The 17,613-nt window shown below is 34.3% G+C and overlaps 1 protein-coding gene across 1 annotated transcript; it reads right to left on the reverse strand.

Annotated features, from left to right (window-relative positions):
* Positions 1 to 1,320: 1,320 nt before the first annotated feature.
* Positions 1,321 to 17,567, reverse strand: LOC118278734 (ferritin subunit). The gene is made up of 5 exons (XM_035598065.2): positions 17,237 to 17,567; positions 4,258 to 4,400; positions 3,296 to 3,430; positions 2,570 to 2,704; positions 1,321 to 2,028 (listed from the first exon to the last, which is right to left on the reverse strand). Exons 1-5 carry the CDS (start codon positions 17,301 to 17,303, stop codon positions 1,873 to 1,875), a joined length of 636 nt encoding a protein of 211 aa, XP_035453958.1. The 5' UTR covers positions 17,304 to 17,567; the 3' UTR covers positions 1,321 to 1,872.
* Between the last annotated feature and the right edge of the window lie 46 nt (positions 17,568 to 17,613).

Genomic DNA, 17,613 nt, shown 5'->3' on the forward strand with positions numbered 1-17,613 from the left:
CCCGATTCCCCAACAACCCTTTAATTCCTAACCCCCAAAAGGCCGGTTACGCACTTGTAACGCCTCTGGTGTTTCAAGTGTCCATGGGCGGCGGCGATTGCTTACCATCAGGTGATCCGTCTGCTCGTTTACCGGCTTATAACATAAAAAAACATCTGTCACTTTGACATTGACGTTTAAAAGGAAATAAAGTAATTTTAATTAAAGGGAAATAATGTAATTTATTGAATAGATATTTTTTAGTATAGAATATTTTTTTAAGTTTTATTTTTATGTTTAATGGATTTCAGTAGGTCTCTTTAAAATGTATTGTATTCTAAGTTTTTTTCTAGTTAGATGTTTAGTTTGGTTTTTAAATGACACAATTATAATTAGTTTATATACTAATAAATATTACCTATGTACTTATTAAAATTATTGTTTTGTTTTATTTAAACAATTAAGTACAGTAGAAGCTCCTTATTCGTGGGGTATGCGTTCCGTAAATATGCCGCGAATACAGAAACCGTGAATATGGAATGGTAATTTGTATGGGGTTATAGGGGATACGTTCCTAGATGACGAAATTAAGAAGCAAATAGTAGATAAAAAAATGTATAATTGAACTTTCTGATCATACAGAAAGTTTAGGTCACACTAGGTTTAGGCAGAAGTCACAAATCTAGACGTAGCTGTAATAAGGTCTATTTTATTTTTTTATCCTTCTACTGACGCGTTGACAAAGGATAGCGAATGTATTTTTTTAGGTTACGCACCGATATTTCGATTCGATCCGCGAATAAAGAAATTTTAGACCGCGAATATGGGAATTGGGTCGCAATTTTTCAATCCGCGAATAGTGAAACCGCGAATGAAGGAAGCGCGAATAAGGAGCTTCTACTGTACTTAATTGACTGGTTAGTCAATTGATTGACCTGTTGATCGTGCAGACGCAAGCGAGACTGCTGAGCGAGGAGTCTTGGCTTGCATTCCCCTTTTGGGACTATTTGCTTCCCAAATGACTGTGTTGACTGTACCTAATATGTGATTACTAATAATTGGCCACCTCTCAAATGTACTAAAAGATGTAACGGACCCAATGATAGTAAATAATTCCAACAATTAACGAAAATCATTTTTGAAGAGATGACAGTATCATAATCACTCAAAAACTCATAATACCATAAAAGGATTGAGGTTGTCTCAATGGTAGAGTGGTTACAAAAACGACTGCCGAGCAAGCAGTAACAGGTTTACGGTATACTATTGGGTCGAACAAAGTACCGTGATGTTTTTGCCTGGTAGAACCACGTCATAATCATAGGACGAAAATTAAAACACTTATTTTTCTATACGGATCAACTTTATTTTACGAAATAATTAAACAAAATAGGTAATAATGAACAGCCATATTTTTGTAGATAAACCCTTTGTTACCAAAGAGTTATTGAAGATTACGTTTACAATAATTAAATTAAAGAATTACATAGTTACAAGGCGCCATGTTGAAATTTGTAGTGATTATTATAAACGTCAGAAAAAGGCGCGAATAATTGACTGGATACAAAGTAATAGTGGAGTATACGTTTTGTAATCTAAATATAAACAAGATATTACGCTTAAATCACTAATATTTTTGTACAATAACCTACGGGAGTAGCTAAATAATATAATTTGTGAACTTTATTATCGAATTTAATTCCAATTTAATAGCAAAAAAGGAACATGATTACATTACAATATTTGAAAATTTTAATAGATACGCCATATTTATTTTTTGATATTTTTTTTTACTTATGTCAAAAAGGTGTTATAGACAATATTGTGTTTCTTTTTTTAATAATAATACATGGCAAATGAAAGAGGTTATATAAAGGAGTTTTATTGATTGGCTTAGATGTCGATGCCAATGAGTTTCTTGTCGAAGATGAATTCTCCGAGGGCTCCGTGGCGGTCCAGGAGTTTCTTGAGGGTGGAGGCTTTGCCCGCGATGTCGCGCTGTCCCTTGTATTGTTCATCCAAGAAGTCTCCAGTCAGGTAGTCGACCAGCTGTGAACAACATTTTAAGTTAGTATCGAGCTAAATCACTACATAGTATAAAACAAAGTCGCTTTCTCTGTCCCTATGTCCCTTTGTATGCTTAAATCTTTAAAAATACGCAACGGATTTTGATGCGGTTTTTTAAATAGATAGTGATTCAAGAGGAAGGTTTATATGTATAATGTTAAATTTTCCCTGAATTTTCTTTGCTATGAACCTCACGCAGCCCGACATCTTTCCAACGAATGCAAAACCGTGGAAATCGATTCGTGCGTTCTGGAGTTGGGGAGCGTATTATATTACATACTCCTTCTTTTTTGGCGTGGCGTAAAATCATCCAATGACTTCTCCTGCCTTTGGCGACGCTAGGGAGTATCAGACTCTTACTGACTAAAAACCACCCCGTTCCTACTCCTGCTTTTCGAGCCGGAGCCCCGGTAAACCCGCTAGGTAGTCCGCAAGCTCCGGAACACTTGTGTTTGGGTTGTCCAGCCATTGCATTAACCGTGGAAACAAAAAAATATAAAAAAAAAACTTCATAATAACTTACATGGTAGTCGTTGAACTCGCTGTCGTCCTCGCAGGCCTTGATGACATTCCGGATGCTCTTGGTGACGGCGCTCTCCATCAGCAGCGCGTGCTCCAGGGCCTCCACACCACCTTCCCAGGTCTTACGTTCAGGGGCCTGGGGATATATGAGGTACTGTTAGGTTTTGTTATAAGAGGAACTACCAGATTAATAGCCAAATACTCGTTTGAGTATTTCACTCAATTGTCACTCAATTTTAAGACGCTCTCAAGAATAGTTCTGTCACACACACAACGCATTCTTTATAAAAGACAGAAATAGAGAGGTAGGTACTTTTGAAATGTCAATAAATAATAGTCTGTCGTACTTGTTACTTTAAAAAAAAAATTGTTTACAATTTCTCTGATACATTTTTCCAATCAGTAATTGTACATATATGTGAGAACAATACAGAGACATTGCAACGCGCAACACAGATGGTAGAACTTACTATGTTAATATACTGAGGGACCCTTTGATCTAACATGGTCGTCACAGATACATACTTAGATCCTAAAACTAAAATTAGAACTTGAGACGGGATATTTACTATGTTTATTTATGGCTATGAGTTTCCGATATTTCGGCACTGTTGCAAGCGCCATGATCACGGATGAGTTCTAATCTTAGTGACCATGCCAGTTTAAATCCAAAAACTAATTGCTCATTCTACTACCATCTACTCCAAACAGAAGCCTGTCTACTCACCCTGACTTGCAGCAAAGTGGTGACATCAGTGGTCAGCTCTCCTCTCATGAGCAGGTACTCGATCAACTTCATGGCGTGTTCGCGTTCCTCGGACGCAGCGTCAAAGAACATCTTCGCGAAACCTGGACGGTTTACCTGGAGACAAAGTAAAGGTTTTTTTAGTGGAATAGTCTAGGCTTTTATCCCCAAAAAGCTAGGCGATATTTGAATGTTTCCGCCCGTCATCGAAAAAGGGGGGTAAAGGAGTAACCGTGGGGACTGTGGAGCAGGTCTACTTAGAGGACTCGGAGCTCCCTACAGGTGTTACTGGGGTGGTTTTAGTCAGGAAAATCCCACACGCCCAGTCTTATATCCCGCCGTATATCAAAGTTTGGCGCCTTTTGAAGGTTCCCCCCGCCATCAAACAAAGAAGGGGCAAAGGAGCAGAGAAGTCTGATGCAATACTTGAGAATTATGTAAGTGTGTTCTGGTCTTTTTAGGGGTTTTACAGTTTAGTCTCAGATGGAACACCAAAACTCAGATTCCGTTCGTGGCCCTAGAAATGTCCAGGAAATGATTAGTCTGGATCTGGCAATCCTAGTTATAGACCCCAAGACTGGCAAAGAAACTTAGTTGAGTCTACCACAAAATAAAACAGCGCTACTAAATAAAAGTATTTTTTGCATGGCACCTCGGATCTATAACCATCTGCCAAGATCATTTCTCGAAACCCCACAGATCAACATGTTTAAGAGGAAAGTTAAAACATTGTTATTATCAAAGGCGTAAGAGACATAATACCGTGGTTTCTATCCAAAATTGCTTTGTATATTAGCCTCTATCTATTTCTTCTGTATCTAATTTCGCAAGCCTTATGGTAGGATATGGTCAATGCTCCTTTTGTTAAATAATATAAGATCTACAAGCATACATCACCCATATTCCCAGAAATAAATGAATTTGAATTTGATGATTGTACTTACAATATCCTTAGAGAAGTGTGCGCCCATGGCCAGATACTGCAGCGACGCGGCCACCTCCATCTGAATCTGTTGCCTCATGGACATGCGGCAGTTGCGGTGCATCGTCACCCATTCCTTGGGAATCGTTACCGGGTTCACGTGGCCTAAGGACAAATGATAATGAATAAGTTAATTGTAGTTGTTTAGGAAATACGATGGGATGAGAAGGGATTTTGTAAGTCAAAGTCCAGGAAGGCACTTTTTTTTAATGTAATATAGTTTAATCTCCACGGACTCGAGTCCGTGCCCTTGTTATTCAATTTGCTATAATTATACTAAAACTAGAACTTATGACAATAATATTACATGCTACAACAACACTCGGAAGGCACTTTTGAACGTCAAAGCAAATATAATAATATTAATAACGTCTGTCTGTCGGTCAGTCCTCTAGTTGTTCTATTTGCTCGTTCCAAAGTGTAGATTCCTATGGAGAAGAACGAGCAAGAAAATCCATAGGTTACTCTTTTTCAATTAGATTTACAATACAATTTTTGGTAACTTTATTTTGATTGCTTCAACTATGTGAGAACAATGTAAAACAAATATACAGTCAAAGTGATAGAAAAAGAAAATAACCTTGAGGACAACAAAATAATAATAATATTAATAGCAAAAATATATATACTTTGCATGACCATAAATGCGTAGCGGTATGTTTACTGTTCAGCTGATGGTAAGCAATCGCCGCCGCCCATGGACACTTGAAACACCAGAGGCGTTACAAGTGCGTTACCGGCCTTTTGGGGTTAAAGATTTGAGCCTTAGAGCAGGCAGGAATTTACATACCTAAATACCTATCCCGTATTTTTCTAATGGAAAAAGAGTTTGAAATCAACAACGGTCTCGTCTAAACCAGAGATTACCACGAACAGATAAATATATTTTAAAGTGCTACTCTTGTGCACAGGTCTTCTCAGAAACATGACATAATTCAAAGAATCATTGTACTTTTTGTTAATTCTTCGTATTTGTTATCTGTTCATAATTAATTATTTTCAACAGTACCATTAGTCAAATATATCTTGATATTTTAGAGTTAATACTACAGTATATCAAAACCCCTATGGATTTCATGGAAATCGTTAAAACATATTAGTGTTAGGTATTTTTCGTTGAATGAATTAAAAAAACAAAGATTTTAATGCATAATAATGTAGCATAAAAACATCTAACAAACAACATTGTTCGAAAACATGATTTCATTCGCCATTTTTTTATGTTACAAATAAACAAAACGTACTTCCAAGGCTTAGCTTAGTGCTTGAAAACATTTATATTATTTCCCTTCAGGAAATAAAAAGACATTCAGGAAGCTAGTCAATACATTTTGCCTTTTATTTATAAAGAAAGAACTGCGACATAAAATTGTAACAAAGAGGCACAACAATGAGTTTCCTTTGTCATCAATTTATTCAGAGTACAAAGGTCAATGCCCAATGACACGTCAAACTGACAGTTTGAAAATGGCGGCAATTTTACATTAAGTACCTAGTTATATTTCGTAATTTATTTTTATTTTCGTATTGCAATATTTGCAAGTTTGAGTTTATTTATGTATTAGCATTGCAAATTCTATATTTATGCTTCGACCGGAGTGATACCACGGCCTCACAGAAAACCGAAACAACGCTTGCGTTGTGTTTCGTTGTGTGAGTGAGGTTACAGGAGGCCCAATTCCCCCTTCCCAGTCTTTCTAATCCCCGATTCCCCAACAACCCTTAAATTCCTATCCCCCAAAAGACCGGCAACGAACTTGTAAGGCCTCTGGTGTTTCGAGTGTCCATTGGCGGCGGCGATTGCTTACCATCAGGTGATCAGTCTGCTCATTTACCGGCTTATACCATAAAAAAACATCATTAGATCCTCTTTTGCATCAATCTAACTTCATAGCATACTCAAACAAATGAAGTTTTCTATCTTTGTGTTTCCTATTTTCAAACAGAAGTTGATTTTCTACACCAGGAAACGGATTTCCATGCCGGAATAAACAGTGGTCATAGGACTATGTATGAATGAATAGAATCGCAGTGTGGGAATCTGTCAATTAGTTTACATTGATTTTATAAACATTTTCAACCAATTATCACGATTTGTAACTACATATCTTTATTTGATTATATTATACTAGCGACCCGTCCCAGCTTCGCATGAGTGCAATAGTGATATATTATGCATCGTGTGGGTCCAATAGTGATACATGTATTATATTCTACCTCTTGAATCACTGTATCCATTAAAAAAACCGCATCAAAATCCGTTGCGTAGTTTTAAAGATTTAAGCGTACAAAGGGACATAGGGACAGAGAAAGCGACTTTGTTTCATACTATGTAATGATTTGATTCTCTTTTCCTTATATTATCTGTTTGACCAAAATAAAGTATTTAGTATTCAAATATTAGTTTACATTGTTGATTAGCCTGTAGTTATTTATAAGTAAACAGTACCTACAGTATGTTATTTTAACATTTGAAAATGTGCCAGAAATACTTCAATGACTTTCGAATCTTCGAGTAACTTCGGTCCTACGTTTTGTTCCTCTATGGTCTATAGTTAACTATATTTGTAGATTGGGGAACCTCACTCACATGGCGAAACACAATCCAAGGGAGCAGCATATCACCAATTCACCATTGCACCCATGCGAAGTTGGGACGGGTCGCGAGTAAATAAATACAGGCTAATTAACAATGTAGACTAATATTTGAATAGTAAATACTTTATTTAGTCAAACAGATAATATAAGGAAAATAGAATAACAAATAAACATTGCCTAAATAATCTGTTTTAGTTGTTTTTGTTCCTAAATGTTGTTATTTATTTATTTAGTATCCTTAAAATTGGGTAGATGACTAATTTTTATTTAAATGTCCGTCTTGTAGATTATTTGAAAACATCAGACACGTATTTTTAATTTTGTTACGGAAACAAATACTTTCGAAGATATATCGATTTGAAATATCGCGTGACATCACTTCTAGGTACATTTTATATGCAGAAATGACGTTTTTTCTCCTAAACATAGTGAAACAAGTCCTTACGATATTAATGTTCTTTCAACTGCATACTGCGCAATAAACCATAGATGCGCAATTTTGTGTCATTATTTTGCGTATAGCACGGATAGATGGCGCTAATACTAATTTTTCTTTTATAAACAGCATTATCAACAGCCCGTGCCTCTACTTTCGATAACTAATAGTTTAAATCCCTTTTACTACAATTCATGTTTACTCATTAAAAAAAAACTTGATAACTTCATCCATTCATAAATATAATTTGTTCCTAATTACCTAAATGATTCATTTATACGATAAAACAATGAAATACTAAATACAGTAGACATGTAATCACAATTTTATCTGTTTGACAATCACAAACACATTGACACGATGCATTATCTATGTTTGATGACAACAAAACTAAAGTGTGTTGTCAAATCAGGTGGAGGTTTTGTGTTGCAATTAGGTTTTGTGTTCCAAAAGGACTTAGGAAGGGAAGGTTTGTGACGTCATTAGATTAGGTTTTGTGTTCCAAAGGACATAGGAAGGGAAGGTTTGTGACGTCATCAGATTAGGTTTTGTGTTCCAAAGGACTTAGGAAGGGAAGGTTTGTGACGTCATCAGATTAGGTTTTGTGTTCCAAAGGACTTAGAGAGGGAAGGTTTGTGACGTCATGAGATTAGGTTTTGTGTTCCAAAGGACTTGGGAAGGGAAGGTTTGTGACGTCATCAGATTAGGTTTTGTGTTCCAAAGGACATAGGAATCATATTTTTACGTCAAATAAGCAGATTTATTTCTAGAAAAAATGGATAATTAAGTAGATCGTCAAAACTATGAATGAAAGTGTTATTATTTTTTTGGTATTGAAAAGAAGATACGATTTGCGTGGGACTTAACGAGATTCCGGGGCTCCGATTCGAAAAGCAGGAGTAGGAACGGGGTGGTTTTTAGTCAGTAAGAGTCTGACACTCACTCTCGCCTCGCCCAAGACGGGAGAAGTCATTGGATGAATATGTGTGTGTTGTTAAATTAGATGGAGGTTTTGTGTTCCAAACTTTTTATTAAAGGTTTTGTGTTTCAAATGAAAATTAAAACTAAAAGAGTTCAAATAGAATTGATTTACGAGTTCTATTGACCGTGGCAGTTGTTTTATAGCCTTCCTCGATAAATAGGCTATGCAACAACAAAATATTTCTTCAATTTGAAAAAAATTTTTGAGAGTGTAAAATCATCTGTAGCCTCTCTCGCCTTGGGCGACGCGAGAGGGAGTGTCAGACTCTTACTAAGTAAAAACCACCCCGTTCCTACTCGTACTTTTCGAGCCGGAGCCCCGGTTACCCACGGCTATACTTAATGTGCACCTCTGCCTACCCCTTTGGGGATAAAAGGCGTGTCGTTGCATTACATTATTCCTATTTTTGACTAATCTAAGACAAAACACTAATATCTACTGTTGCTTAGTTGTTTAACTATAATAAAGGGTATTTAAAGTCAGTATATTAGTTATAAGTCTCTAATTCTCCGACATCTTTAATTGATTTTGTCTGTACTTTAAAAGAGACTATGACCTCTGAGTTTGTTTCGGCATTTCTTCTCAGAGTAGTCGGATACGAAATGCCGGTCTCATCTAGTTATTTAAGAGATTGACGTGTAAAAGATTTCATTTATCGTTTAATAAAATATAATCTTTGTGTTACATTTAAATGGGCACACATAACAGATTCTAATTAATTAATGACGTAGGTATTGACATTATGTATGAGTCAATTATGTCAAAGTCCAATAGCCAATTCAGATTTAAATCAATCAAAATTATTACTTCATTGTTCGGTGACATTTGAAAGAAATATCAAATTGATTGATTTCTTAGTTCATTATCAATCACTACATAGTATAAAACAAAGTCGCTTTCTCTGTCCCTATGTCCCTTTGTATTCTTAAATCTTTAAAACTACGCAACGGATTTTGATGAGGTTTTTTTAATAGATAGAGTGATTCAAGAGGAAGGTTTATATGTATAATACCTGCATAATATAATTATCAATATTGCACCCACGCGAAGTTGCTAGATTTTGAATTATTTATGTTCGTAGTAGTTTGACTGTTCGGTTAAAACTACAAAGTTAAATCAGTTACAGTGCATAAAAGACAAATTAGATAAATCTTTGACTGAGTTAGTTATAAACGGATTTAAACGGATAGTCGTCTTGTTTCAAGTGCCGAGATCCTGGTCCGGCCGTTAACCTATAAAATGACCCTAAATTGCATAGGGGGTCTCAAGTCTCAATTTGTTAAAGCTACCATTTATGACATATAACGATTTTTGACATCCTAGCCCAAATCGGTTGGCGGGGCGCGTGAGGGAACGAACAACCTCACGCTCTAGCCGTCGCGAAAGACACTCCGGGAATCGGGGATCGCGTGACGATCTCCGGCCACCGTAAGTGCGGGTCTGCGGACGGCGAGCAAGGGTAGGTCGCCGCCTGAACAGAACCAAACCCGTGCGTGCGGCGCGTCGCGTTCTGCGCGCGCCTCAAAGAGCTATCAGTACATTACAGTTGGGGCCCAGTAGAGCTGATGCCTGATCCGGAGCTGCGGACTACCTAGCGGGCTTACTGGGGCTCCGGCTCAAAAAACAGAAGAAGGAACGGGATGGTGTTTAGTCAGTAAGAGTCTGACACTCCCTCTCGCCTCGCCCAAGGCGGGAGAAGTCATTGGATGATTTTCCCCCCAGAAAAAACCCATATCGGTTAATTTCGCGCTCTGTCCACGAGTCTGTTGCGTGAAAAAATCACACAGATTTCTTACGTCGGTTTATAAATAAATAATCAATTTTGTGTGACAATCTATAATCTTAAAATCAATCTTAATCAATAGATAATAATATGTATAACAGTTTACGTACGTTTTACAATTGAGTATTAGTAATTTAGTACGTGTATTCAGTTATAGAATTTATTTGAGAAAATAGAAATAGTGACGTAAAACAAATTGGCCATAAACAATCTAATAACGTTTCTTTTTAAACATGGTAATGACGTGGTTCTTAGTTTCTTACGTCAATTTCTATTTAATTAGCTATGTTCTATTTAATTTAATGAAGCCTAAGTGTGGGAGAGCCATGCTTCGGCACGGATGGGCCAGCTCGACCGGAGTGACACCTGAAAACTATACAGGCTGTACAGAAAACTGACTCTCTCCATTTAATTTACGTCAGTAAACCGTGATTTTAAGTTAGTTAAAATTTTCCAATAAACCTTAAGGTCTTTTAAACGACTCATTTACTTAATTTTCGTTTAATATAAACATAAGTCGGGTTTTCTTTCCTGACGCTATAACTCCAGAATGCATGACCCGATTCCACGGTTTTGCATTCGTTGGAAAGGTCTCGGGCTCTGTGAGGTTTATAGCAAAGTAAAAACAGGAAAAAAAAAACAAAACTAGTTGCTCTAGTTTCATCAGCTCTCAGGGAAAATCATTGATGTCAAAACGGAATTCGCCGGGTTTGCTAGTAGTTACAGTTATAAAAAAATAAAACTCAAGTCACTCGCAAATCCCTTTAAATTTGTCAGCATATAACAGCCTCAATAAAATCATTAATTTTATCAACGCCACGCTGCATCTCACGTACTGAAGTAATCTTTTATAATCTGTGGCAAGTGTCAATTGACTTTCGTAGTCTCGTACGCGAGATAACAGTTTACGTGTCTAAAGTCATGACTAGTTATCAAAATGATTAGATATCTTAGACATAAACTGTATATGTTGATTTTAAATTGTTTTAATAGGTGTTACAATGTAAAGTTTATGATTTGTTTTATGTGTTAAGTGTTTAAGAGCTTCTTTTTTTATAGATAGGTAGTTTCAGACTACCTCGTTGGTCGAGTGAGTCGGGCAAAGTATTACTGGACTTTTTTCGGGATTTGGAAAATTTCTCATTAATAGCACGGAGTTTAGACCATAATTTATCCTTGTTTCAAATATTCAGATGGGCCCAATAGGGCTGATGCCTGATCCGCAGCTGCGGACTATCTAACGGGTTTACCGTAGCTCCGGCACGAAAAGCAGGAGTAGGAACCGGGTGGTTTTTAGTCAGTAAGAATCTTCGCCCAAGGCGGGAGTCATTGGATGATTTTACCTTCATCAATCTTTTTGATGTGAAGGACTAACAAATAAACAATCATACAAACTTTCGCCTTTAATTATAATATTAGTAGGATAACAGATTTCCTAAACTATACAATACATCAACAATTTTATAGGCTTCAATAAATTGTATCAATGTCAGCAATAAAAAAAAATCCTTTGTCTATGCACGTCAATTTCTATCATGGCGTTGCATCAATCATAGTTTACTCATAGTAACAACATATTTTTAAATTACCTATTCTTCTGTTTCTAGGTAAATCTACATAGTAATAGTATCTAAATAACAAAAATACCACCGACACAATAAGATGGAGTATTGACACTTGACATTATCGCAAGATTGACAGCTGGATAATCCGTGTCTATGCGAGATATCGCATGTTTCAACGATTTTAGATAAAAAGATGGACGTATGAGATGAAATACTTATAATAATTTCTCTTTGTTGACTGAGAGCAATGACTTAGGTACTTGAAGGGTAGTGTAGAATACATTGTTTAGTCATCACTTGAAATAGGTGGGAGATAAAGCAATCTAAAGTTGCAATCTAGGTATTGAGTTTGTATATGGCGAGAAAAAATTCCGTTTTAGATTGACAGCGGCAGTAGTTTTTTTTTTTTTGTTCAAATACTTCACATAATTTCTTACTATTTTAACTCCTAGTTACTTCATGTCTGAATTAACCCATTACAGGGTAAAGTTTATTATGATTTTAATTGATTTATTATTTAATTAATTATTTACAATACATATAATTTTTCAAAGCCTTTTTAAGATTTTAGTGCATTAAATTCGGCAGTGAGTAAAGTATTTACAGTAAATTATTTAATTAAGATTAAAAATCAGAATTTACTTTTGATTTTTAAATAATTTGGTTTCAAATTTTTTTGTTACCATCCAAGACAAAAAATATGTCTTTTCTATCTTGGAAAAAATATGTAAATACGATTTTTGCCTCTTAGCGAAGATCTTTTATCTAAATTCTTTGTTTAGTAAAACGTATCGTCATGTTACGTATTCAATAAAAAAAAAAACTAACTAACCTTGAACCTAATGCTACCAATTTTATTTGAATCACCAATAAAGTTATAATAATAAACATTTACTTATATCTAAATTACAACACAATTAGCAATTACACTAATTACTTTATTGTATTTTTACAAGTTAAATTATTGCTAAATCGATAAGAAAGATCATTCATTCATTTATTGATCGTAAAAATATCGAGATAGCTGGAATTTTCGATGAAAGTTTGTGAAAATATATGACAAAAGTTAATATAAGACTAACTTCAAAGTTAGTAGTTTTAAGGTAGTAGGTAGTAATTTTACTAGCTGACGCAGCAAACTTCGTACCGCCTCAAATATTTTGTTCTCACCTTTTAAGCGTTCCTTGGACTTCTACTACGTAAAAACAGAACTTCATAGGAATCATAGGTAGTGTTATTTTACGCAAAAAAAAATCCTTTTCAACTAGAAAAATAATAAAATGGTTTTGAATTTTTCAGCTAATTTCTATATCAGTAATTTATTGCTTAAAAAAATAAAAGTTATTATACTTAAAATCTTTATGATTTTGTAACTAAAGTCAAAGACAAAGGTGATAGATAATTTTCGAAACAAACCTACCTACGCGATTGAATTAAATTTAAAACATACAATTTTGACTTTAGTTCACTAGTAATTAAGGTTCACTTTCGCAAAACTAGATATACAATGAGTAGTTTGGACATTGTAGTACCCACTCATCTGTTTTTTAAATAAATTTAAACTTTCGACACTAACAAATAGGGTTACTTTTTGCAAAACAAGAACTTATACCTAATGCGCTCTAAGAAGGTGCGGCTGACAGATGCCAGTATGACGTTGACGTCTCTCTTTAGGGATGGACATTAGAAAAATCTTTTTTTATCGCTATCGATACTCGCAGCATACATTTAATTCTCTTGAATTTTTTTATTAAATGTGTGTGTTATTTAGTTGTGCAGTCTAACTACGTGTATATACTTGTCAAAATAAATATTTTATGACCGAGCCCTGAGGTGTTTCAGAGTTACAGTTTTACAGAACCGTGAAGAAAACAAGGATATATTAGTTTGTATATGTTAGATTAAGTACCACCACGCATTATCAATGGCGCCGGAAATGTCTAGAAAATGCCTACTACATATTTCTGCTTAGATAATGTCACTGTGGTTTGGGCAGAGAGAGCCGCGTCTACAGTGGATTTACCCACATAATTAAAGGTTTTTTAAGAATGATAATTGAACGACGCATGATTTTCGTTTTTTATTCTAAAAAAACATCGACTACCTATCCATCGTAGCCGTACATCCCATCACTAAACACGACTATGGCTTTACGTTATACGTATAACACTTTACTTTATTTTTCATTTCATTAGATTTTAATTGAATACTAGAACATTCCGGTTGGTTTTAATTTAATTAACTACGCATCCGAATGATTTAACATAATACGAATGTGATACAGCTAAAATATTAAGGCATAATTTTTAAATCGCAGCAACTTTCAAGAGTGATACGAAACGTTACTGAATCTGTCAGCCGCACCTTCTTAGAGCGCATTAGGAATAATTGACATAAGACCTTTGCCGTAGTTTGAACTATGTACTAGCATAACCACATACAATTATACACTTTAACTTCATAAAAATAAGGTTGACTTTAGCAAAACATGAAACATTGTCATACGGTTTTATATTATGTAGGTACATAGATGCTAATCAATACATAGTACATACATAATGTATGTTAAGTACATAAGTAATTGAAGCTTGAAATCAATACTTCAATATTATGGCGTAATATTTCATGCTTACTAACAGCTATTTCATAGATATCCGAAAATTTCTCAGTCAGTAGCACGGAGTCTGGAATTGTGCCCAGTATATGGCAATAGGCTCACTCTCTATAACATGGGACTTATAACACAAATGTTGAAAAGTGTGTGTACATTGTATAGCGGCATTACGTGCCGTAATGTGCAACTCTGCCTACCGCTTCGGGGATAAAAGGCGGGATGTTGCGTTCAGGCTTTAGTTCTCAGTTTATTCATGAAAATCGTGTGAAATAAAATTATAAACAACCTCTTTGGTTTAAAAGCTATGCTTCGGCACTGCTGGGTCAGCTCGACCGGAGTGATACCACAGCCTCACAGAAAACCGACGTGAAACAATGCTTGCGTTGTGTGAGTGAGGTTACCGGAGACCTAATTACCTACATATTCCTTGTAGGAAGGTAAATACTACTAATATTATTGTTATGCTACTTATTTTAAAGTATAAAGTGTGCGCATAAGAATGCAGACTAAACTACACTGACCACAATTAATTACATAGTATAAATAAAACTATACCTAAGCAATATGTACTTCCTAATACCTACACATAAATGAATGATCCACTTTTAGTTATTATTTCATAGAATGTATGTTAATGTTCATATTATTATTTGTATTTATTTATTTTTCATTTTAAATAGTTTTGTCTCTTAGGTAGGGTACTACTTCATTATAGTATGATGTAAGTATAAATTATTTAAATAATTGCAAAATCATAGATAATTAACAAGTGTGTTAATTTGTTGCCACAACTTGACATTGGCAGTATAGTCAACAACACTGTATTGGAGGTTTGGTTGCCAACAAGAAGAAAATAACTTTTTCCTAGCATTTTTATAAAAATGTTCCTAATTTTGAGCTTAATATTAATTTTCAATTTTGAGATGTATTGTATGTTTGTTCAATGTGTACTATGTCTGTTTAATACTTCTCTTTCTCTTAATCTTTTTAAAAAAAGTTCAAATTCAGCAATGTTAAACATAATCCGAGTATTAATTATGGATTTAGGTAATTACTAGATATTGCTTTGAATGACTAAGCTTACTATAAGGAATTAAATGGATTCTTTTTTAATTTGCAAGTAGATAAGGCACACACAACTTATCAATTAAAGAATTCATCATTTGTTTATATTTATATTTACTAATATGGAATATGGATAGTATGTAACCTTTTTAGGTGCATTACTGTCTATGGAATATCAGAAACAATGGTAGATAGCCTTTTTTTGCATATGGCTAAGTTTGTGATACAAAATTGTATTGTTATTATAGCATCAGATTACAAATGTGAAAGTGTGCAGAGTTGCTTATGCACAATTAGGTAGTTTCCTCAGTCAAAAATAAATTATTTCGATCTTTCAATGCAATAAATTATTAAAAAATAATCACGCATTCATTCATAGATTTGATGATCTACTTAATTTTAGAATATTTCTAGCTAATTTTCTGTAAATAAGTCTACTATTTGACATAAAAATCTGTTGATGTCAATGAGTTGTTTCATACAAAATTCATAGAAAATATTGTTTTTTGATGTTTCAATAAAAAGTATTGAATTTGACTAGTAGGAAACTAGCTTATTTTGGTAGAATTTATTTTGACTAACACATTGATTTAGTTGAAAGTATGAGGATGCATGACAAAAACAACTAAATAGATGTGAGTGAAAATTAGCACAGAGATAGATTATACTATGAAATTAACATAACATAAATTAAATTAACATAATTAGTTTTAAGTTATTAAAAATATTGTATTTCTTTTTTTTCTTTGTTGTAAATTTTCAACATTTTAACTGTATAATGTATTGGCTTAAGCTGTAAAATTATGCATGTTTTTCTAAATAAATATGTTTAAATAAGTAAATAAGGGTACTTTTTATTTTCGGGAACATAAGCAATGCCGCAGGCAGAAGTTATCATACTAATATCATAAATGTGATTGTTTATTTGTATGTTTTTCTGTCAATTAGGCTGAAAGTACTCAACAGATTTTGATGAAACTTGGTATACAGACAGGGTATGAACTGATTTAGGTGTTAGTATACTTTTTATTCCGTGGGAATGCGTGCAAAGCCGCTGGCAGAACCTAGTTGAACCATTAGCCCTTATCACACGGTAAATAGGTTAAAATATGTCTAGCATTCATTTGAACAGTAATTATGTTGATTTTACAACGTTCTGTCCTTAATTTGAAGACTATTTGACCTTAATCAAGTAATCTAATACTAAAATTGTTTACAGAATTTGTGTAAACAAAAAATTGTTAGGTACTTAACAAATAGGTTACTTGTCTTTTATTTACTACCAAAATATTTGTTGTTATAATTTAAAAATCCACTATTTAATTCTTTTTTGAAAAAGGGAACAAGATTAATCAAAAATCAACTAGTAAATATATAAAGAAACCTAATATTGACACAGGAAATGTTTTAAAGTCGGCCATAACAAAAAACAATATGTATGAGGCAAAGATATCATCATCATACAGCCTCAATGTTTTGAAAAATAATTGACCTTAGGATAAAATGTTTATTTATATTGATGACCTTAACTTTTATCATTACATTACACGACTATTTAATTTTATCCAGTTACACGGTAGGTGGCGTTATTTAATCCCGTCAAGAGCTAAACAAAGTATCGAAGTCGTGCAAAAGATATGTAAGTTTGAACAAAAGAAATTACGATTCATTTAGTGTAGTTTATTTTTAAAAGTTGTATGCGGAAAGTTTCGACAAAACAAAGGTTATGTTGTGCGTCAATATATTGATATAATTTTTGACTAAATTGCCCCTTTTAGGTAAAATTTTAATAACAAAGAAAATGTTCAATCGCGAACTTTAGTGGGTAGTGTTGTGAATAAATACAAAAATTCAAAATTAGAATTACAAACAAAGAAAAAAACAAAAGTTATACTCACATTGTGTGGCAGAAGCAGGAAGGCATACAGCCAGGAGTCCAGCGAGAGCGAAGAGGATGGCCTTCATCTTTATTTTTTTATTTAATTAAATCACAGATACTTTGACAAAATAATAAAATAATGACAAGCAGTTCCGTAACAAACGAGTACTCGCGTAAGTCTAGCCTTTACACACACTGGTGCAGAAGGCGACTTATCAGAACGCAACAGAATTGGAATACAAGTACTATTCACGTTGATGCCTCTGATTAATATATGAAAATAATGAACTACGCAGCGATAACAGAACCATCTCGTGTTGACAAGTGCTTGGAGAATGACATGTTAGAGCGAGACGCAAGATATCATTGGTCGTTGCACAACAAAAAAATCCCTAC

The sequence above is a fragment of the Spodoptera frugiperda genome, chromosome 24 (genome assembly GCF_023101765.2).
Source record: "Spodoptera frugiperda isolate SF20-4 chromosome 24, AGI-APGP_CSIRO_Sfru_2.0, whole genome shotgun sequence".
Lineage (NCBI taxonomy): Eukaryota > Metazoa > Arthropoda > Insecta > Lepidoptera > Noctuidae > Spodoptera > Spodoptera frugiperda.